At 41.2% G+C, this 22198-nt stretch overlaps 2 protein-coding genes across 3 annotated transcripts; one reads left to right on the forward strand and one right to left on the reverse strand.

The window, feature by feature from the left end:
• Positions 1-1347: 1347 nt before the first annotated feature.
• On the forward strand, positions 1348-10908 carry sarnp (SAP domain containing ribonucleoprotein). 2 transcript variants are annotated; one of them, XM_015967022.3, is made up of 11 exons: positions 1348-1455; positions 2194-2299; positions 4797-4840; positions 4951-5021; positions 6351-6402; positions 7185-7261; positions 7629-7666; positions 7787-7812; positions 7898-7966; positions 10230-10316; positions 10413-10908. In XM_015967022.3, the coding sequence occupies exons 1-11, from the start codon at positions 1423-1425 to the stop codon at positions 10452-10454; spliced, it is 645 nt and encodes a 214-aa protein (XP_015822508.1). In that variant the 5' UTR covers positions 1348-1422; the 3' UTR covers positions 10455-10908. The 2 variants fall into 2 exon arrangements, with proteins under 2 accessions (XP_015822508.1, XP_015822509.1); XM_015967023.3 differs by having other exon boundaries at positions 7188-7261.
• A 1082-nt stretch (positions 10909-11990) lies between these two features.
• Positions 11991-15388, reverse strand: hsd17b10 (hydroxysteroid (17-beta) dehydrogenase 10). Its single transcript, XM_015967024.3, has 6 exons — positions 15295-15388; positions 14068-14232; positions 12956-13120; positions 12756-12884; positions 12576-12684; positions 11991-12400 (listed from the first exon to the last, which is right to left on the reverse strand). Exons 1-6 carry the CDS (start codon positions 15316-15318, stop codon positions 12210-12212), a joined length of 783 nt encoding a protein of 260 aa, XP_015822510.1. The 5' UTR covers positions 15319-15388; the 3' UTR covers positions 11991-12209.
• Positions 15389-22198: the final 6810 nt, after the last annotated feature.

The raw sequence follows: 22198 nt of genomic DNA on the forward strand, positions 1-22198 counted from the left end.
AAACTTGGGCTCCAGAATTACGCAGCATTCTATAAATGTAAATCTGGTGTTCCACAAGTATTGAACACTTGCTGAGTGTTGCATTGATGTTAATGTGAATTGTGAGGAGGTGCAAAGGTAAACTTAGCAGACTGGTCAGGAGGGCCAGTTCTGTCCTGGGCTTCCCGCTGAGGTCCATCAAGCAGGTTGGGGAGGAGAGGATGTTGTCCAAGCTGACATCCATCATGGACAACCCAACTGGCTGCATAATACAAGAGCACTGAGCAGCACATTCAGCAGTAGACTTTTATATCCCCTATGTAAAGAAGCATGACTGCAGGTCACACGTGTCAGGTTCTTCAGTACAGTTAAACATTATGAAGCGATTTAGCATATTTTTGACTGGCACACTGGCATCTGCTTGTGTGGCTTATGTGTAAATGGACATCTGTGTAAATAGAAAGGTGATTTGTTCTATATTCCTCGCTGTCATGAGAGCTCTGTAACACCAATGATTCTCATTCCTGTGATAAAAAAGCTTTAATCGTGTCAACTTGTTCTCTGACATAAATCATTTAAATGAGTCAAAGTGTTGTTGACCAAAGGGAAAGTGTACTCAAATACGTTTAAATAACAGTAAATGAAATGGCCTTAAACGTCACTTGTTTTAAAATCCCAGTAAATGTCCATCTTTCTCTCTTTGTCTCTTGTGAGCCATCAGAGGAACAAGAAAACGGTGTTGCCTAGCAACAAGAACATCTCTGTCTCCCGCTGTCAGCAGTGGTCCAGTAAGACAAAGGGAAAGATAATTTATTAATTTCATGCATGAATCATGATAACCAGTCAGTCTGGGCTTTACCTAAATCAACCTTCATCTAAGAAACACTTTGAACTTTAATTTTTTATAATGTTTTGTTCATTTTGTGTATTTCATCCAAAGAACTTACTTGGGTATTTTCTCCGAGGAAGATGGTAAATGGCCTGTAATTGATATAGCACATTCTAGAGTCCTGGAACCCCCCAAGGAGCTTTACAACACAATCAGTCACCCAATCACAGACACATTCACACTAACAACACTACAGTGTTTGTCAAAATGTCATCAACAAGGTAAAAACAACTGTTGCTGTGTTAAAAAAAAGAACCAAGTAATGTACATGAATCAACAACACTGAGCTGTATTTTTATTTTTTAGGAAAACAATGTTTACATTCTTATCTACAGAAATAACGTTCTATAGTCCATTGTCATGGCATAAGTCCAGCTACAACTTTAAATTCACTGTTCATCCCCTGTGTAAACGTATAAAGCTCGAAGAATTTTACCTGCAAAAGGTCAGTGTCCAGCAGGGGGCAGTGTGAGAAGACAGCGCGCAAGTGGTGGAGCTCAGAATGAGAGGAGCTAGTCTTTTGATTGGAGGAAGACTTACGTCAACAAAGAAAGATGGCGGAAGTGGTGGAACTGCATAAACTGAAGGTTGGTAGCGACCTAAAATTACGATTTTAGTTTGATTTCACACCTTTATAAGTGACGGATGGGTGTTGATTTCTGTTTATTACAGAATGACGTAGTGGGTTCAGGGTAAATGGGATTAGAGGTTAAATCGTCTCGTCTGTGTGTGAAGGCTGAAAGCCGGCGTCGTGTGTCCGAGGAGCTACCGCTGCTAGCGCGCCGAAACATGTAGCTTTGCAACATGGGACGGTCCAACATATGATTTTATCAAGATATGACTAGATTAACGAAAAATAAAATAAATGATGGCATGATTAAATCAACCAGTGTTCAGTAGGGTCAGGTAACTATCAAATATTTCTCACGCTGTTAGATTTTACAGATCATCTGGTGGAGCAAATTATCTAATAAAAACAAAAATCTTGATTTGGAAAAATAAAATCCAGTACTTTTATAGAATAAAATAGTCACTGAAATGATACATTTTAAAGCATTTCTGTTCTCATCATCCAGTAAAACCGCAAACCCTTCTGGCATATAAACAGGGTTAGCAGATCCAGAAGCTGCTCTGTTTTAAACCAGGTTCATCATTTGTTTTGTACAGCGTCCATTTCTACGCACACAAAACAAGCCTGTTTACAAACGGCTGCAACTCAAATGTTGACATTTGCCAATGATCCTAAAGAGGCTGCTGACTAGACTACTTTACTTACATTTTAAATGATTTAACATGTTTTCCTTCCCCTTCTTCTCATGACGCAGCTTGCTGAACTGAGGCAGGAGTGTGATGCTCGAGGTCTGGAGACCAAAGGGAACAAAGGAGAGCTCATCGCCCGACTCCAAGCATACCTAGATGAGCACGGTGAAGGTACTTTCAGTTCACTTCTCTTTATTCACACACACACACACACACACACACACACACACACACACACACACACACACACACACACACACACACACATCTTCCATTCATTTCTGTGACTGTATAACCATTACCAATGCTGATCTATTCCTAACCCTAACTAAAACTTAATTCACACCATACCTCTAAAACCAACTGGTAAGCTTCTAAAAAAAATTAGGACCAGAAAAATGTCCTCACTTTGTAGGGAAAATGGTACAAATGGTCCTCAGTAGGTGGTGTGTACAAGAGCACACACTCACACACACACTCACTCACACTCACTTACTCACACACACTCACTCACTCAGTCATTCACTCTCGCACACACACACACACATTTGCATTGCTACTCATGTGGAGATCTGACATTGACTACCATTCATTTTAGTGACTGCATTATTATGCTTGTCCCTAAAAGATGACATTAACAGTCTCTTGTTTTATTGACATTGTTGTGTGTATTTTAAGCAGGGTGGTTTTGTAAAGTCTGTAATAATTAGAAGCACATCTGCTTTAATTAGAAACACGTCTGTAATAATTAGAAACACGTCTGTAATAATTAGAAACACATCTGTAATAATTAGAAACACGTCTGTAATAATTAGAAACACGTCTGTAATAATTAGAAACACATCTGTAATAATTAGAAACACATCTGTAATAATTAGAAACACATCTGTAATAATTAGAAACACATCTGTAATAATTAGAAACACATCTGTTATAATTAGAAACACGTCTGTAATAATTAGAAACTCGTCTGTAATAATTAGAAACTCGTCTGTAATAATTAGAAACACATCTGTAATAATTAGAAACACATCTGTAATAATTAGAAACACGTCTGTAATAATTAGAAACACATCTGTAATAATTAGAAATACGTCTGTTATAATTAGAAACACGTCTGTAATAATTAGAAACACGTCTGTAATAATTAGAAACACGTCTGTAATAATTAGAAACACGTCTGTAATAATTAGAAACACGTCTGTAATAATTAGAAACACGTCTGTAATAATTAGAAACACGTCTGTAATAATTAGAAACACGTCTGTAATAATTAGAAACACATCTGTAATAATTAGAAACACGTCTGTAATAATTAGAAATACGTCTGTTATAATTAGAAACACGTCTGTTATAATTAGAAACACGTCTGTAATAATTAGAAACACATCTGTAATAATTAGAAATACGTCTGTTATAATTAGAAACACATCTGTAATAATTAGAAACACGTCTGTAATAATTAGAAATACGTCTGTTATAATTAGAAACACGTCTGTTATAATTAGAAATACGTCTGTTATAATTAGAAACACGTCTGTTATAATTAGAAACACGTCTGTAATAATTAGAAACACATCTGTAATAATTAGAAACACATCTGTAATAATTAGAAACACGTCTGTAATAATTAGAAATACGTCTGTTATAATTAGAAACACGTCTGTTATAATTAGAAACACGTCTGTAATAATTAGAAACACATCTGTAATAATTAGAAATACGTCTGTTATAATTAGAAACACATCTGTAATAATTAGAAACACGTCTGTAATAATTAGAAATACGTCTGTTATAATTAGAAACACGTCTGTTATAATTAGAAATACGTCTGTTATAATTAGAAACACGTCTGTTATAATTAGAAACACGTCTGTAATAATTAGAAACACGTCTGTAATAATTAGAAACACATCTGTAATAATTAGAAACACGTCTGTAATAATTAGAAATACGTCTGTTATAATTAGAAACACGTCTGTTATAATTAGAAACACGTCTGTAATAATTAGAAACACATCTGTAATAATTAGAAATACGTCTGTTATAATTAGAAACACGTCTGTAATAATTAGAAACACATCTGTAATAATTAAAAACACATCTGTAATAATTAGAAACACGTCTGTAATAATTAGAAACACATCAGTTGTCTGTATTATGTTCTTTACTATTGGAGTGAACACTGTGTTTGAGTCTTTTGGCTATTCCTGTGTTTGAAAGACTCCTGAACTTCTGGCTCCTTTGGTCTTTTTTTTACAGATTTGTGTCCCATTTACTTTCTGTCTTCGTCATTTACACAGAGCATAGTCTCAGCGTGGTGTCCCACAATAAAAACTATCCCTGTGAAACAAGTAACTACTCAGCCTTAGACTTCCCCTTGGTTTAAAAGCGCTGAGTCTAATACTTTAGTAATTTAATGAATTGTTTCAGCCCAATAAACCAGCAGCATGTCGTCCTCAGACTGAACTAGATCAGTCACAAACTGGACTTTTCCCACAGATGGATCATTTTAAAAACCCTAAAATCATCCAACTGAGTCATTTCTAAGTTCCATTCAGGCTAAACTCCAGTTGTGTTCAGTTACACAAATGTAGGTTGTTTTCTTATCTTGCTGGTTTCTTTGGGTTCGCGTCCAAATGTCCTTGTCTTGTGTTTTTATTTGCAGAGGAAGATGTGGACTTAGACGATGTGCTGGCAGAGGACACGGCGGTAAAATGATTGATTATATTCTGACTATATTCTGTAGTCTGTTCTCTTGTTGTCAAAGATGTAGATTTATATTTGCAAAGGAAGACTTAAAGTTTCTATTTTCCTTTTAGGACTTCACTAAAGTTGAGAGTTCCAACACGGTGAAAGTGGACGAAGACACTGAAACGACTGCGAGTGAGATGTAAGTCCTTTAAATTTCATTTATCAATTTAACAAAGACGACCGGCGGGTTTTAGAGGTCCTCATCTGTGCCCCAGACAAGCTGGTTCCCAAAGTCAGAGACTCTCTTGGTCAGCTTGCTTCTCACACCAAACCCTTTGTCAGGAATCTTGATGTGACCTTTGACCCACCCTCTCACCCTGGATTCTCATGTCAGTTTTTTGTACACCCTTCAATTAGGGCTGAACAATTAATTGCATGTGCAATTAAATCACGATGTGACAAAATTAGATTTTCTAATCGCAAAGGCGATTTGACTGGCAGTGAGTGTTTAGCACAATGCTAATAAACATGGAAAAACCCATAGGGATGCTAATGCTAATATTGCTGATTACATTCTTACAAATTACAAATTAGGAACATGCCAAATGATTACATTTGAAGTCTAATAAAAAGTAAAAACTGCCATCAATCAAATAAGTACAGACAGATATTTTAGGAAAGCTAGAAAACTGTAAGAGACTTTAACTCCACTGAGCTTTGGCTAGCAGCTATGGACTTAGCTGAACTATGGAAGCTCTGCATGGACAAAACGCCAAAAATTCTAAACACAAAAGACTTCAGTAAACGGGACACACTTCTTTCCTGCAAATACATTCTCACAGGTGTTGCTAATACCTATGCTCCTTCAGGGGATGTGCTCCTCGCTGCAAAGCATCGCAGCTTCAAATACAACATTTTGTCTTTACTTGTGCTTATGTAAACTTGTTTTTATTCATTACAAGTCACATAGATTTATTTTGCGTCCGTTGGTTGAAAAATATGAGAAAAGCCCCTTGAGAAAATAATCATGAATTAAATTGCAATATTGAAGAAAAAAATCGCAATTAGATTATTTTCCAGAATCGTTCAGCCCTGTTCTCCACACCTTCATCTCCTCACGCTTAGACTACAGCAACTCTCTTTTCACGTGTCTGAGCAGAACCTCCCTGAACCGTCTGCAGGTGGTTCAGGACGCCTGTGCTCGGCTTCTGACTAAAGCTGCTTTCACACTGCATGCAGAACACATGCGGTCTGGTTTCCGCACGGCTTCTGCGTGGACCAGAACTGCTCGAGTCCAATCAGAGCATTCAAACGTGCTGCAGTGTAGTGCAGATTTGGATGCGGAGCACCGGAAAATTTCCGTATGAAGTCTATTCTTTCAGCTAGCTGAAAGAGTAGATAGTGCTTGTTCATTGGTTCTTCCATGTGTCGACTCACAAGTCTCAGGGGTCAGATTTGTTGAGGTATCTGCTCACAGCTGCATCTCCTGATTTAGTTACACCCATTTCATAATATTTCCTCCTTTCAGACCTGCTGAGAAGAAGGTGGTGAAAATCGCTCCTCCATCATCTGCCAGCGACGTATGTATGGCATGTTCTCACACGGGGAAGCCTTTAATCCAATTTTAATCCAACTTTAGCATCAACAGGATTATTATGTCTGTTCTGAAGTAAAGTTTCTGCACAACAGTTACGAATATTCTCCATCTGAACAGCCTCTGTGTGGAGAAATGGTGTTTCTAATGGGAGTGATGACCTAACAGCTAGTCTGAGTGCAGCTAAGACCAAAGTGTTTTAAAGCGACAACGTGTAGTTGTTACCATTAATCTCAGCTGTTCTTACTTAATAAATCAACTTTTATTATCGTTAAGTTTAAACTAAATAATTATTTGGGCAGAAATATAAAGGAAGGACGCACCTGAAGTGCTGCTGTTGGTGATTTTTAGACTTGTGAATGACCACACACCCAGCTGAAAAACCGGAATGTAAAATCAATGTTTTATGACATAAATTCATGATTTGCTGCGATGTTTAGAAGATTAGAGATGGTTTTAGATAACGGTGGTTTGTTTAAACTAGCCCTTAGCCTATCAGTCCTGAGGGAGGAAAATGCCATTTCTCTGTATAGAGGCTGTTCAGGAAGCAAAAGCAGTTTTAAGTAACTTTTACACAGAATCACACGAGGTTACTTTAAGGTCTATGGCAAACTGCAGAGGGGTTGGTTTTATTTTTTAGGTATCGCTGGTCTAACTGTCCAGCTGCCAGCAGGTGTTTGTCTGTTTGTTTGTTTGTTTGTCAGCATCATCTGCTCTGATTTTAAACAACTGGATTTAAATCTAAAGTACTGAATTGTTTTCCACCAGCAGAGACTACAGAAGAGAGCTGAGCGCTTCAACATGCCAGCCTCAGCTGAGAGCAAGAAGGCCATCCGTGCTGCGAGGTGAGGCTGAACACACACACACACACCACACACACACACCCCACAGGAGGATGTGTGGGTTTAGATCTGTGGAGCGTCCATTTGCATCTATATTTATTTTCTGTTGTTTTTATCTACTTTTAACTAGCCTGATTCAATAGTAGATTTGGGCTGTTTTTCATTAGAAATATTAAAAGATGCTGAGTAAGGAAGACATAATGCATTCCTTGAATGAATGCAAAGCCTCTAATTTAAATATTATCCCTGATGTGACTGGGAACACTGAAGGATTTGTTCCCACACTTCCACTGCAGCGGGCATGTGTCATAACTCTTTATTAAATGTTATATTTATATTAATATGGATCTGATCTGCCTTGTGTGTGCAGGTTTGGTTTACCTACTGATGCTACCAGTCCCTCTCCAGGTACTGACCCGGCTGTGTTCATAAATGCTAGAAGCAGAGTTAATAACCAGTAAAAGAATAACGTGATCCTGCTGTAGGTGATGAGGTTTGCTGATGTTTTCTCTCCCTGCACTCCTACAGGGGCTGTTGCCAACAGTAAAGCTGCAGTAAGTCCTGACGAGCAGATGGATCTTTAGATCCCCGGCTGGTGGAGTCCTGATGGGTTTAACGATTAATTTATGTCCTCTTTAGGTGAACCTCGATCAGCTGAAGAAGAGAGCAGAAAGATTCGGCATGAACGTTTCATCTGTTTCACAAAAGGTTGGTGAGCCGCGCTGCTTTAGTGTTGCTCTACACCTGAGCTGGATCTCCATCGGTCTGGGGTTTGGTTTGTTGTCTGGTCTCTTCAGAAACACGTCAGCTGTTTGTCTTTTGATCTTGAGGTAGATCAAACGAATGTAGTTGCTTGGCCACCTTAAATGCCTGGTTCACTGAGAAAACGTGAAGTGTTTGTTTTTAAATACGGTCACTCACTTCACATGCAGGCTGAATAGAAAAAATGTTCTTCAGCCCGCATCGCCTGCATTAGCCGCAGACGGGGAAACAATCGGGTCAGAAAAGGACGTTCTCTTCTAGGTCACTGGGAAAATTAGCATTCATGGCCCCGCCTACCTTGGCTTGGAACCAGGGAGGGATTCTTATTTTTATGTGATTATTTTGCAGCCAGGAGAGAGAGCAGAGCACTTTTTGACTAAAGCTAACCATTAGCATTCGTAACTCTACAACATGGCAGAACACGTTCAGGCTTTTGTTATTTGTAAAGATAAAACATAAACGTTGCATTTTTTACCCAAGAAAGAAGAGCAAACAAATGCATCAGAAGGGTTGTGTTGCTCATGCAGGGGACTGTTCTGTTCTGGTCCTGCTGGACCTGACTGCAGCCTTTGACACTGTTGACCATCACCGGCTACTGGAGAGGCTGAGAGACTGGGGAGGCCTATCAGGATCTGCTCTGGAGTGGTTCTCCTCTTATCTCTCTGAGCGCTCCTTCTCTGTGGCCGTCTCCCAAGTTTAGGTCCTCCACCACCTCTCTTACTCATGGTGTCCCACAAGGTTTTGTGCTGGGGCCTTTACTCTTCCTCCTCTATCTACTTCCTCTTCAGCACATCCTGAGCTCCTTCAAAGGAATCTCCTACCATCTTTATGCAGATGGCATCCAACTGTACATCTCCTTTAAGCCCCGTGAGATGTCTAAGCTGCAGCTGTTACACACCTGCTTAGACTCTATCAAAGCCTGGATGGCTGGGAGCTTTCTTCAGCTGAATGAAGATAAGACTGAGATCCTCATCTGTGCCCCAGACAAGCTGGATCCCAAAGTCAGAGACTCTCTTGGTCAGCTTGCTTCCCACACCAAACCTTCTGTCAGGAATCTTGGCGTGACCTTTGACCCAGCTCTCACCCTGGATTCTCATGTCAGTTCTCTTGTTCGCTCTTCCTTCTTCCATCTCAGGAACGTTGCTAAGCTGAGTCCCATTCTGTCCCGCTCTGAACTTGAGACAGTTCTCCACACCTTCATCTCCTCACGCTTAGACTACTGTAACTCTCTTTTCACGTGTCTGAGCAGAACCTCCCTGAACCGTCTACAGGTGGTTCAGAACGCCTGTGCTCGGCTTCTGACCAAGTCCTCCAAACACACCCACATGACGAGCCGGCTCCCGTCGTTCACTTCTTAGAGCCGGTTCATTGGCGACCGACACATCACTAAAGCTGATAAATCTCAAAGTACGTGACAGGCGTGGTCGAAACACACATCGTTAGTTTTCATTTAAATTGCAGGACAACGTGTGATCCAGGGCTTAAGGCAAAGCGGATTAGAAAATAACGTTTTTAGCTCCTTTGACTTGCGTTCATTTTTTCGTTCTTTCGGGGACCCGTGAGCCGACCAGAACTTAGACTCCCTATCATGAATTCAACGAGTAAGACTTCAAATCCTGACAGAACCCTGGAACAGCTCATCTGGAAGGTACTGAAAGTGTCCAGAATAAAGCTGCTGAGAGGGTTTAGGTGCTTCCTGGACATGCCTTGTACGGACCGTAGACCTGCTAGACATCTTCCTTTTAACATCATGTTATATAAAATAAATTCAGATTACCACTTTTGTTGGAAAATAATCAAATTCATCTGCATTCAGGACAGAAACGACAGATTTACTGTAACAAACGTTTCTGCCTCTGATTTATTTGTGTGATAATTAACATTTGGGGCGTTGCAGCTACTTGATTCTCTTTCACTGTTGTAGATCTGCTGCTGATTTATGACCCAGTCAGCTGTCGGCTATGGTTGTAAAAAAGATCTGTGATTGGTAAAGAAAAAAAAACAACTTAAACACAAAGTTTGAAGATATCTGTTCCATTAGCTGTAATAGTTGCTGCACCAGAGTACTGGAGGGTCTGTTTAATGATGGGGTGGAAGCTGTTTTTGTTCTCTTCCTGTTAAATGTGAACCATTTTAATAAATAATGTTTTGACACGTTATGATGGATAAGAACGCTATAATGGAACGTTATAATAAGTTTGTTTTTCAGGTTGTAGAGGATGAAAAGCTGATGAAGAGGAAGGAGAGATTTGGGATCCTAACGGGAATGTCGGCTGTTGGAGCAGGAGATGTGGAGGTGATGTTTATTGTTTGATTAGTAGTCAAAACAAGAGTAAATATATAAAAGTGCTGATTAAAATCTCTCATTCTGTCTTTTTTTTTCTCTCTGCAGGCAAAAAAAATGAAGCGTGCTGAAAGATTTGGAAAAGTGTAAACGGTGTTTTGTTTTTTGAAGTTGTGTTCCAGGCTGTGCAGCGTAGATTTCTGAGGAATAAATGATTTGTTGGGTTGTTTCAAACCAAAAGTACACTTAAATACAAAGTTCGATGCGACGGACACTCCCAGCGTCTCAGTCGTGTCCTACGTCTCTGGATCTATGAACGAAAGCAGGTTCTCTGTCTGGTTGCTCATTTGTTTTTATCTTAATTGAAATTTGAGGAGCAGCGTTTGATTTGGATTAAAAGAAAATCTGTTTTAGTTTTATTTAGGTATTTCCAATATTAAAGCCATAGTGAGTTAACTGCAGAATAACCGATCTCTTGCTAACCCACCTGTGACTGTTCGGTACTTAGCTGTACTTTTGGTTCACCGGCTGCTTGTACTTCAGCTTATCTGTTCCATTTTCTAACACTTTGTGATTTAAAATAAATTTTCAATTTTTTGACAAATCTGTTTAGTTTTGCACAAGATTTACGCTCTCACACACCGCTGCAACACACTTCCCCCCAAATTCCACTACCTCCGCTCCGCCACGAACTCTGCAGCAAAATCGGTCCCGTTGTAGTCAATCAGAGCAATTCCACTACTGCGGCCGTGCTCCGGCAGTGCGCCGCCCTCTGTTCCGGCAAAAATAGAATCGATCCTATTTTTGCCGGACGCCGGAACACAACGGACAGGAATCACAACGGCCCAACAGGAAAAGGAGCAAGCACAACTTCCGTTTTTCACAATAAATCGATAAACAAAAGGCGTTTTTTGTTTCATATGCACGGGTTTAACAACTTTTAACAACTATCAATGGCGGCTGAACTTTAAATGCACAAAAGTAAGCCATAAATACAGTTTCCACTATCAAAGTAGTCACACTTTGTTGATCCAAACACTGCTAATCTCTCAACACAAGTGATGGGCAGATTAAACAGTTCATTTCGATGCTTCTCCCACACGACGGGTGTTTGGATCTAACTTCCGCGTTTATTGCTCGGACTGTATCGCAAGATCTCGAAAATCCCGCGCATGCCTGTTTGCGCACCTCAGGTCTCCGCACCGAAGGGGAGCCGTTGTAGAGCGGGTACCAGTTTAAATCATAGACTGTAATTTTTAAATTCAGTTCGGAAGCGAGCGGCTGCGGAAGGCGGGGGCGGGGCGGAGGTAGTGGAATTTGGGGGTTCATCTGCAGTGCATGTTTCTGTGGACCATTATGGCGTGTACAGTACACTTACTGTGGGTTCAAATCAGCTTCGACTCCAGATACACCAATTCACTCACCAAGTTCAGTGCTGGTTTCGCTGCACTCTGTGGTTCATGTAGCCATTTAATAGGGGTTGACCTCTGACCTTGAAACAGGTTACTTAGTTTGTTTTGACCACCTTCTCTAATCTTTGTAGAATTGTCATTTGTTTGTCCAGCCATCGACTCGGAGCTCCCACTCACAAACACTCCCACTAGCAGCTTCTGTGGGGTTTGATTCGGTGGTCAGATTGATGACGACAAACTAAACACAGATCAGAGAACAAACGAAAGCGTGATATAAAACCTAAGCTGATATTTATTACCGCTGAGCTCAGGATGAAGTACATTCCGACACTCGGAGCATCGTAGAAATGAAGTTATTTATCACAGTTCATAATCACAACTTTATCCTAATGCACAAAACACATGCGCACACCCCCCCCCCCCTCTTTTTCTAATTAGAGGAAGCTGCTGATCTTCTAGTCCTAACATGTTGACACAAACATAAATGAAGTGGTCAGGGCTGCATGCGGATGGCTCCGTCTAGTCTGATGACCTCCCCATTGATCATTGGGTTCTCCACCAGACATGTCACCAGGTGGGCGTACTCGGCAGGGTCTCCCAGGCGTGAAGGAAAGGGCACCTGGCGAGCGAGAAAGGAACGCACCTTCTCTGGAAGGCTGGTCAGGAGAGGAGTGGAGAACAGGCCTGCAGGAGGAGGAAAGACGGAACATCGCCAGAATGAGCAAGGAAGAGTGTAAAAGTAGACTTCAAGTTTTCTATTAGGTCGTTTAATCTAGAGTCTGCTTTTCTACTCTGATCTGACAGTAACCTACCGACTCAACACCTGAATCGTTCTGGTAGCACGAGTGTCCGCACTAACCTGGAGCTATGGTAACCACTCTGATGCCTATGGGTGCCAGGTCTCGAGCTATAGGGAGGGTCATTCCAACGATACCACCTTTAGAAGCAGAATAGGCCGCTTGTCCAACCTTGAGAATAAAAATAAACAAAGCTGTGAGCAGACTGAGCAGCGTTGTCTTACCTCGTCTTTCTAAAGTACCTGTCCATCGAACGCTGCCACGCTAGCGGTGTTGATAATGCAGCCTCTGTGTCCGTCTGCATCGGGCTCATTCTTCCTCATCTCCCCCACGGCAAGGCGGATCACATTAAAGGTTCCTGCAATATTCACCTGCAGGACAAGAAGACTCCAGAGTCAGCAGGGAAGCTCTCATTAGATGACTCGTTCTCTCTTCCGCTTACGTTGATAACGCGCTGGAAATCCTCCAGGCTGTGGGGGAGGTCCTTCTTAACGTTGTACGTTTTAGCAGCTACAGCAATGCCAGCACAGTTAACAGCTATGTCCAACTTCCCAAACTTCTCCCTGGCCAGAGACACAGCTGACCGAACATCTGCCTCTGATGTCACCTGGAAAAACGAGAAACATTTCACGTTGGTTTGAATACATCCATGGACGTAATTTTTTGGGGGGACAGGGGGGACATGTCCCCCCCACCACCCCACCACCTTTTCCAAAGTCAAGTTTTGACCCCTGCACTTTTTACCATTCAAAAACAATATTACGCTATATTAAACTGACACTGGTTGAGCTCTAGGACCAAGCGGAAAACAACCATTTGTGTTGAAGTCTGTTTCTCATTAGAACATACTGTAAAGATACCCCCCCCCCCCCCCTTCCCCAGTGTCCCCTCCACTTCTTAAGTGAAAATTACGTCCTTGAATACATCTGGCATAAAGAGTCAGAAAACAGGATAAGTCAGGGTGAGTCAAATATGTGACAGAAATTCATGTGAAGATGAGATTGAGAACAGCGCCACCTGCTGTCCTGAAGAGACAGTTACACCTCTCCTCTCAGGACTCAAAAATAATACTGACCAAAAAAATACAGTTTTTTTTGACAAGATATTCAGGAATCCTTAATCAGCACATCACAGAAATGTTTGTCTTCCCTTGAAAAGCCTCGTCAGAAAGATTCTGAATGAGAAACAGCCGGATTCATCAAATAAAGGAGCAAGAAAAGAAAAGAAGAAGGTATAAATCTAGCCCTTAGGTGTGTACTCACACACAAAGGTGTGTTGTTTAGCTTGATTCTGAATAAATTAAATAAACAAAGCTGAATTTGAGAGCTCTTCGTGTTTGATTTCTAACTTTGGACAAATTAAAATCAAACGTCATCGCCAATCTGACAAATCTTCCCTGGGGGCTCAAGATCCAGAATGTCTCTACGACATAAATGTCTAGAAAGAGAATAACTTCTTGAAATTGATGAGCCTTTTAAGTAAAAAATGGTGGCATTTCCCTCGACATTAGGAAATGAGTTACTCTGCTGACTACATTAGTCCTGTTGGACTCACATCTGCAGGAGCAAAGGAACAGCGGTCCCCAAGACTGGATGCCAGGGCCTGTCCATCAGAGGACGGCAGGTCCAAGATGATGGCTGATGCTCCCATCTGCACCAGACGCTCCACTGTGGCCCTACCCAAACCTGAAGCTCCACCCGTCACCAGGCCGACCATGCCCTGCCGCACACACACACACACACAGATATAAACATTTCATATATTAATTACATAAAATATTTTAGGATATTAAGCGTTTGAATTGACTTTTATGACACATTGGTTGATATTGTCACAAATGCCTCCAACTGGTCCCATTATTTATGTAACAGCGGATACTTAATGTTAATTTGTTCATAACGTCATAAAGGATTACCTTGAACATTGTTCTCAAACTAAAATCAAATGTAAGTACTTGCTGATTATTTGCACTTTGCTGTCTGGGCGGCACTGGCCCACTCTCGCCCACCCCTAGAACCGCTCCTGTGACCGTGATGGGTTACTATGTGATGTGTCTGAGCTTTTTACTGCTAAAACCATCGACATATAGCCTGGCAAAATGTAAATAATACATTTATTTAGTCTGGCCATGCTCCATTGACGGCTCTCAGTTGTGGGGCGGGTTCTACCGTTGTCTTTCAAATGATCTCTGCATTCCACTGGACAATGAATGTGACATACTCTTGTTTCACTCTGTTGCATCATCCCACCCACCAGGCATATAGAGTGCCCTGATTGGCCCACAAAGCAGATAAAGCTCTGTGATTTGTTCACTAAGCAGATAGAGCACTATGATTGGCCCACCATTATGGACCAATCACAGCTCTTTATGTGTTTGAAACCTCTCTAGAGAGCTGTGATTGGCTAGCCAGAGTCCTGGTAGGAGCTGCTGAGGTTCCAATGGAGCATGCCTAGACCATTCTTTGCAAAGCAAGAATTTGGTCTAGTTCACTAGGCTAATCGACATATATACTAAGGCTAAAACTGAGGCTATACTGAGGCTAAAACTCATTCATAACTAAAGTCTGACTAGTTAATGAGAACTTGAACTATGACCCCCCAATATGGCTGAACTAAGCCCACGGTGATAGCCTAACAATCAAACTACACGGAATGCAAACGGACCGCCATAAACAAATATCTATTGTAAACACGAGCGCTCAGATAAAACTTATATTTACTCATAATCACAAACTCAAGTCACGCAGCGCGACAAAGAGGCTGTTTTAACTATTTTCTCACCTTCACACATCGAATGTTCGCCATGTTTGCCCTAAACCGGAGATTGCGTCATACCAAAGATCGTGTATTTACAAGATGAATCACTGACGCGAAAAAAGACAAGCGAACCATTTCTGATGCTTAAAAAGTTGTGGACGTAATTAAGAAATTCTTGTTTTGTTAATAATATTTTTAGCTAAATTCCGATGTCATCAAAAAAAAAAATTCAAAACGACCCTTGAATCTTATGTTTAGGACAATCGGACATTCAAACTTTAAGATAATTAAATTGTTAAAATTTGCAACACCGCGCATATGCTTGCTCACATGATGTAACGTGTTTATTTCCTCTCCTCACTACGAAGTCAACCTTGAATGTAAACCTTTAATTTATTTATCAACCAGTGTGCCGGTTCATTTTTCTAGCTCTTCTCTTGTTCTGCATGTGCAGATCAAACACACACACAACTACTACCAATAATAAGTCTTAGAACATTGTCTCCTTTTAGAACAGTGTATTAAATTTACCTCTAAAGAGGAAAAAGCCTCAATATTTCAACACTGCATGAATCTGTATTGAAATAAATGCCTTATTGTAATAATTCAAGCATATTGCTTAAATACTTTTGAAAAACCTGTTTGTTTTTTTTATTAATTTGCTCGTAAATTATTCTACTCGGGTCCATCTTTGAGTCATGATTCAACCAATCAGAAGACGTGTTGGGGAACACCTCTACAGATCCAATCGGAACACCTGAAGGAGGTCAGCTCAGGAGAGAGAACACCTGCGACCTCCTGAGACTTCCGACCAGGTCAGACCAGCTCACCTTTATCCATGTTTGCATCATGAATCCAGACAATAGTGAAAGGTTGTCAAAAATGTTTTATTTTACTGACAAACGTACAACCAGAGGCATTAGTGTGATCAACATACTTCTTACATGTCCCAGTAAAATAAAAATAAATGTTTAAGGATTTCAAGCACCTGTTAGAAACCTCATTTATGAACATGAAATGTCACGAGTATTTTATTTTCATCATTTACTAAAAAAAATTTAAATCACCTCTTAAATGCTGAAATCCATGAAAATAAATAGAAATGAATCATTTCCAACAGTCACCAATTCTTGTCATGTGTCTATGTGTGTATGTATGTCTGATCTCAGAATTGTGTGTACTGAAACTCTAATTTCCCTCTGGGATTAAAGTATTTTTGAATTGAATTTCACAGAATTAAACCTAGAATTGCTCGCAAACTCCTTTTAAGTTTGAATGCCAGATTCACCATAACAAAATATCAAAATTAACAAAATCAAAGCAGAGTCTAGGCAGTAAAAGTGGAACGAAGTGCACTGTGCTGCCACATTGTGGAAGGCAGTCAGCTGTATAGTTGCATCTCCAAAGCAGGGGCAGTACTATCTCCAACCCCACAACAACACAACTAACTACCTCACCACAGCACAGCAATCCTCCACAGCCCCCAACCTGCTTCTTGTTTGTTCCACAAGTTCCTGGGTTGTCTTCAGCCTATTATTGAAACAGATGTGTCAGGTTTGCTTGGAGCAGCAAGATTCTCCTTCCATTACCAGAGAGTAGATTTTGATTTTCTGCCAGCCAGAAAAATATAAAACATCTCACATAAAAAAACAAGATAAGGACCAGTGTAGGAGAATGAAAGTTCTGGTCACCATGACAACAGAAGATGTAAACCAGCCAGATGTGGCCTGATGATGTTTGGCGTGGTTTGGTGGCTGTGAGAAAGACAGTAGGCTGTATAGTTATCTCCCAGATCTGGTATGATCCTAAAACTATACAAACTACTACCTCATCCCACAGCTCCCTCTCATCAGTCCAGAGTTCTTCTGTCTCCTGAGTCCTGATCAGACGGAAAACCAATGCGGGTGTCCAGGACCAGCGCTGAAAAACAAAAGTATATTAAAACAGACTTGCGACACCGCGGTCTGACTTCACCCTGAACGTCATCAGTCTCTGAAAGCCCGCTAACTCTTCAGCTCAGGTTTATTTTGGAACTGGATAATGTTTTAAGGTTGTTAACATCGTCTGGTATTTGTGAATAAAACAATAAAAATATAAAAATATGTAGCTGTCGGAGCAACCCTGGTTTTTACCGACTGTTCCCGAGAGGCAGGAAGCCAGCAGCGTTAGCTAACAGTTAGCTGGATTTGGCGGTACCCTCTGCCTCTTCACTCCCAACTCTCGCCTCCATAGGGTCACACACACGTCGCTGCTATCGCCGCGGTGCTGCGTGGTTGTGAGCTTGGCGTTTCTCCCTAGCAGTCGGCATTAATTCGGCTCTAGCAGAGGCGGTGTACCTTAAGCCTCGGTGTAGCCCAGGTGGCTGCCAACGTCTCCGCCATTTTTCCGAGCAGAGCAGCATAGAATCAAGCCTCTGACGTCCAAATATCGCGATACTTAAGTTGGGGCTCTTTAAGTGCGCCTGATTAAAAAAAATCTTTAGTGTAAAAACAAATCAAATCATTACAATAAAATGTGTCTGAACCACACATAGGTTCTGTCTGATTAAACAGCTTCTGTTGGGCTTTAGGCTACAAAAAATGTCTAAATCTTGAAAACACAATTTTACGTCTGGGTTTGCTAAACGTGATGTATAAAATAAATGTCAGCAACATTAAGGATTAACTTATCTTTTAGCCAGTGTTAATCTTTTCTCTATTATTCAGACTTCCTTGTTTCATTTTTACCTTTACCTTTTACTTTTTTTCTCTTTTTAATGTGATCATCTTCAGAGGAGCTATGTAAAAAACATGTTTTCATTATGTAGGACAAAAACAAAACAAAGTGTCATAAGTATAGCAAACACAAATGTCTACAGCACACTCATGTTTACAGATTTGACTAAAGTGCCTCAACTCCCATCATTTCTCAACTTAATTTTGGTTCAACACTGGCAGCAGCAGTCATAGGACTTTAGTGTTGTTTTGCCTCTCCAGAGAATGTAAGCATTGGAGTAAACCTTCACTATGGTTGTGGTGCAGACGTATCTTTGATCAGAGCTTTTACACACCATGTCTTTATGAGACTGTAGTAGTCCAGCTTAACCCCAAACAACCAAATCAAGACAGGACACAAAAATAACTTTTTTTTTTACTAAAAGAATAAATTTTATTTCAGCACTGTAAGTCATTTCCCAACCAGTACAAACATGACTGCCATCATTGTCTCTTCCTGAACCTTTTCTCCCCTCCCTCTGTGAGATCAGACCACCAACAGCCAGACAAATTAAAAACAAAACAAAACTTTCCTTTCTCACCTTTCTAAAGACTGTCTGGTGCTTCCATAATGCTAACGATGACAAATTATACCAACCATAATTATAACAGCAATAATGATGATAATATTTCTATAACAATTATATTATGGATACATCTGAACCCTTTTTTTTTTTTTTTTTTTTTTTTGCTGCACGGGTAGTTTTGGGTGTTAATTCATTAGGACACACGCTGCTGAAAACTGACCAAAGTGAGAGATTGGTCCACAATGATCATCGTGAATGGGACTCAAGTCACTGGGAGGAGGTACGGAGATGTTATTGGGGAGCTGGGACTGGGACTGAAAGGGGGCGGAGGGAGTTGACAGGAGGGTAGGAGGCAGCAGTATAGAGAGACAGACAGAAATGAGGGACCTTTAATCAAACCAGACAAGATGCAGAGAGAATCAACTGATCCGAACACCTGGGATGGTTCCGTCCTACAGGCAGTTAGACGCGCGATAATACTGCTTCACTTCTACAATACTACATAAACACTTGAGTCTCTGGGACCTGTTCCCCTCCTGCAGTGGAGCTTTCTCCCTATCCTGGAGGCAGGTCAGTTCTAACCAGACTGGTGCTGCTGATCAGTCACGCAGGGGCAATTTCCTCTCAACACCTGAGCTCTCGTGTTGCATCTTCCACCGATCAAATCACACGTCTGCTTTTAAAGGACAGAGAAGTAAACATAAATACTCTATAGTTTGCACTTACAGACCCAATTCATGATTCTGCATAAAATTCTAATGATCTTCCTTTAACATTTTACTATGTTCCTGGATGTGTTGAACAGAATCTCCAGGAAGGCTTCTCAGATTTGTGATTTAAGGAAATTTCACCCTTGGTGTCTGATAAGTGTGCGCGCCTCAGTCCAGGGAGAGAACGGGAAGATGAAAGAAAACTAATACAAAGACTCCAAAACCCTAGTGCGAACGAAGCGTGTGGACTTGTGATCGCACAACTTTATATTCAGTCGGCAAGCTGGAATGGTGAGTGGAGCTGTGGATTTACCCTAACGTCTCTCTCTTGGTTGGATTTACCCAATCCTGCCTTGCTCACTAATGGCCTCTGTCCGTCTGTGTCTCTGTGACTGCCGCCATCACCTCACAAACTCGTCAAATGAATCACACGTGCTGCAAGGTCTTATCTACTCATAAAAACATCAGTTAACCCATCACTTAGAGAAGGAGAGAGGGCACAGACTGCTGATGTTGGGTCGGTCACGGGGAGAGGGAATATTAGGGATTCGTAGGGAAAAGGGATACAAGGTGTACTTTGGTTCTCAGATGTTCACAAGAGATGTTTCGCTGCTTTGTGCAAGGGAGCAGAGGTCAGCCTAGACTGATCAGGAGATACATCGTTATCAGGGACATTATGAGAATCACACATAGTGCAGACGACAGTTTTCAATTAGAAGAAATGGGCGATATTTACTCATACAGAAAAACGGTGACGTGGTCTAAAGATGCCATTTAACATACAGGTAAGGAGAATGGCAATCATTACAGTTCAAATCTCTAGGTTGGCTAAGCATATTTCAGTACTAACTGAAGCGATGGTAGAAGGTTAAGATTAGAAGATGTAATAACATTAAAAATAGTAAGAAAACACATTTGCACAATTGAATAAAACTGTTTAGATTTTTTTGATTTTTTTATCACTCTGGCTAGATACATACAGAAACTGATTATCGACGTTTATATAACCTTTACTGTTAGTTGGGCTGATTAAGGGGCGGGGCAGCCCAGAGAAAAGGGAGAGAGAGAGAGAGAGAGAGAGAGAGAGAGAGAGAGAGAAAACGGCCAATGAAACGGTCCTAAAGGGCTAACGGAGAGGCAGAAAGAGAGAGAAGTACGAGGAGGGGGTCATCTTAGTGAGTTTGTGTGTGGCTGCTTTTAATGAGTGTGTGTGTGTGTGTGTTAATGTGTATGCACTCTATAAGGGACAAAAGAGAGGGTGAAGAAAACAAGAGTACGAACAGGGATGCAAGATGAGCATCAGAACAGGGAACTGTTAGAACAAGAAAATCACTGATCAATACCTAATGAACTAAAATAGATGAAAAAGGGTCACAACACTGAGTGTTGTGTTGAATATTTTTACTCCAAACTAGCTACTGTGTAACTGGACTCAACATCAATGTATCAGCATGTCTGTATTGGTGTGTGTGTGTGTGTGTTGGTGTTTGTGTGTGTGTGTGTGTGTGTGTGTTGTTCAATCTGACACCAAAAGAGTGACATGTTTGTTGTTTTTTAAACCGTCTGTGCAGACTAGTCGGTGTGGGATCTCACAGGTCAGTAGAAAGTGTTACCAAGTGATCTCTGACGAACCGACGGCCACTCGACTAAACTTAAAACTGCACAAAAAATATCACCTCAGCACAAAAGCAGAGAAAATGCTGCTGGTAACAAATGCAACTGATGTTCTGGATGTGGTGTTTTGCTCGAGTGTGTGTTTGTATGTGTGTGTGTGTTTTAACCGCCATCTGGCGAGCGAATCGAGAGAGGGCGTCGGATACCGGATCACGCTCTGGATCGCCGCTGAAAAAGCCATCTTTGTTTATTTTCTCACAATGTACTGTTGAAATACACGTTATTTGTAATAATGTCAAAATTGAAACAGCTGAGTGTATGAGTACTAGTTATCCTAGACTTAGTATTTCGGCCAGTAGAGCTATAATCTCTAGTCTAGTCTCGGTGTTTTACGGTCCTGTGTCAAGCCCCGACGCGGTTGCTCTTAACCTATAAACACCACTAGTCCCAACGTCACCGGCTAACAAGCCTGAACCTTTGATTTCATCTGGTGTTGGTGTAAGAGACGGCGATGCAACGCGGCGCCGCGGCGACGAGCGTAGGCCTACGCTCGCGGTAGGGGTTAACGTGTCACTGTAATGGCCGAGTTGGTAACAGAGGGAGATATCTGAAGTGACTACATTAACGCATACGGAGTCAGGGTTGTCGTCAATCCTTCAAAATGGCATTTCGGAGGAGCTTTGTTCGGTCAATTTTGTGGCACATGAATGAGCACAAGTCATCAACGTAGTAAGAAAATAAGGTGCTTCGAGCTGACTTGCCTTTTTTCATGTAAGCAGCTGACTGCAGTCTTTCTTAGTAAGTTTAGAGAGATCAAGATCATGGACAGCATCTCTCAGGCATCATCTGTCGCTTTACCGCTTTTAGACTCGCAGCTGAACCAGTTATTGGTAAGTAAATTTCTCTCGTCTGATAAGACCTACTGTGGAAAGGGCACAATTCATCGTCTACAAACACAAGTGCTCTAAAACATTTCAATATATTAGACGTCTCGGGTATTGAGCAGCACTTCCTGTGGAGCCTCTCGTGTCTGAAGGAAGTAGTTCAGGGCAGGTGAAAGGCTTCCTGCTGATCTAAAGAGACACCCAGAGTTCTGGGTATTGTGAGATCAGTTGTTTGATCACCACCGGAAGATGGTGGGACCTGTGGGGCTCCGCTGCCACACCCATTACCGGCAGTTTTTCTGACATATACTTTGGAAAGAACTTTTCTTAAACTCTGAAATGATTCCAAGGAGTCTCTGATCTAACCAGGACCCCTTTCAGCTTCTCTGTAAAGTTCATGACTGAATGCACGAGGCGTGTCGCCCGGCAGCAGTTGCTTG

This window comes from Nothobranchius furzeri, chromosome 15 (assembly GCF_043380555.1).
Source record: "Nothobranchius furzeri strain GRZ-AD chromosome 15, NfurGRZ-RIMD1, whole genome shotgun sequence".
NCBI lineage: Eukaryota > Metazoa > Chordata > Actinopteri > Cyprinodontiformes > Nothobranchiidae > Nothobranchius > Nothobranchius furzeri.

Excerpts from the sequence above, each read along its gene's own strand:
- sarnp (XM_015967022.3), top strand. The coding sequence starts at position 1,423 with ATGGCGGAAGTGGTGGAACTGCATAAACTGAAG. Across the intron at positions 5,022-6,350 it reads GAAACGACTGCGAGTGAGAT|ACCTGCTGAGAAGAAGGTGG; the intron begins GTAAGTCCTTTA and ends TCCTCCTTTCAG. Across the intron at positions 7,967-10,229 it reads TTTCATCTGTTTCACAAAAG|GTTGTAGAGGATGAAAAGCT; the intron begins GTTGGTGAGCCG and ends TTTGTTTTTCAG.
- hsd17b10 (XM_015967024.3), bottom strand. The coding sequence starts at position 15,318 with ATGGCGAACATTCGATGTGTGAAG. Across the intron at positions 13,121-14,067 it reads GTTCCTTTGCTCCTGCAGAT|GTGACATCAGAGGCAGATGT; the intron begins GTGAGTCCAACA and ends TCGTTTTTCCAG. Across the intron at positions 12,401-12,575 it reads AGTGGTTACCATAGCTCCAG|GCCTGTTCTCCACTCCTCTC; the intron begins GTTAGTGCGGAC and ends CTCCTCCTGCAG.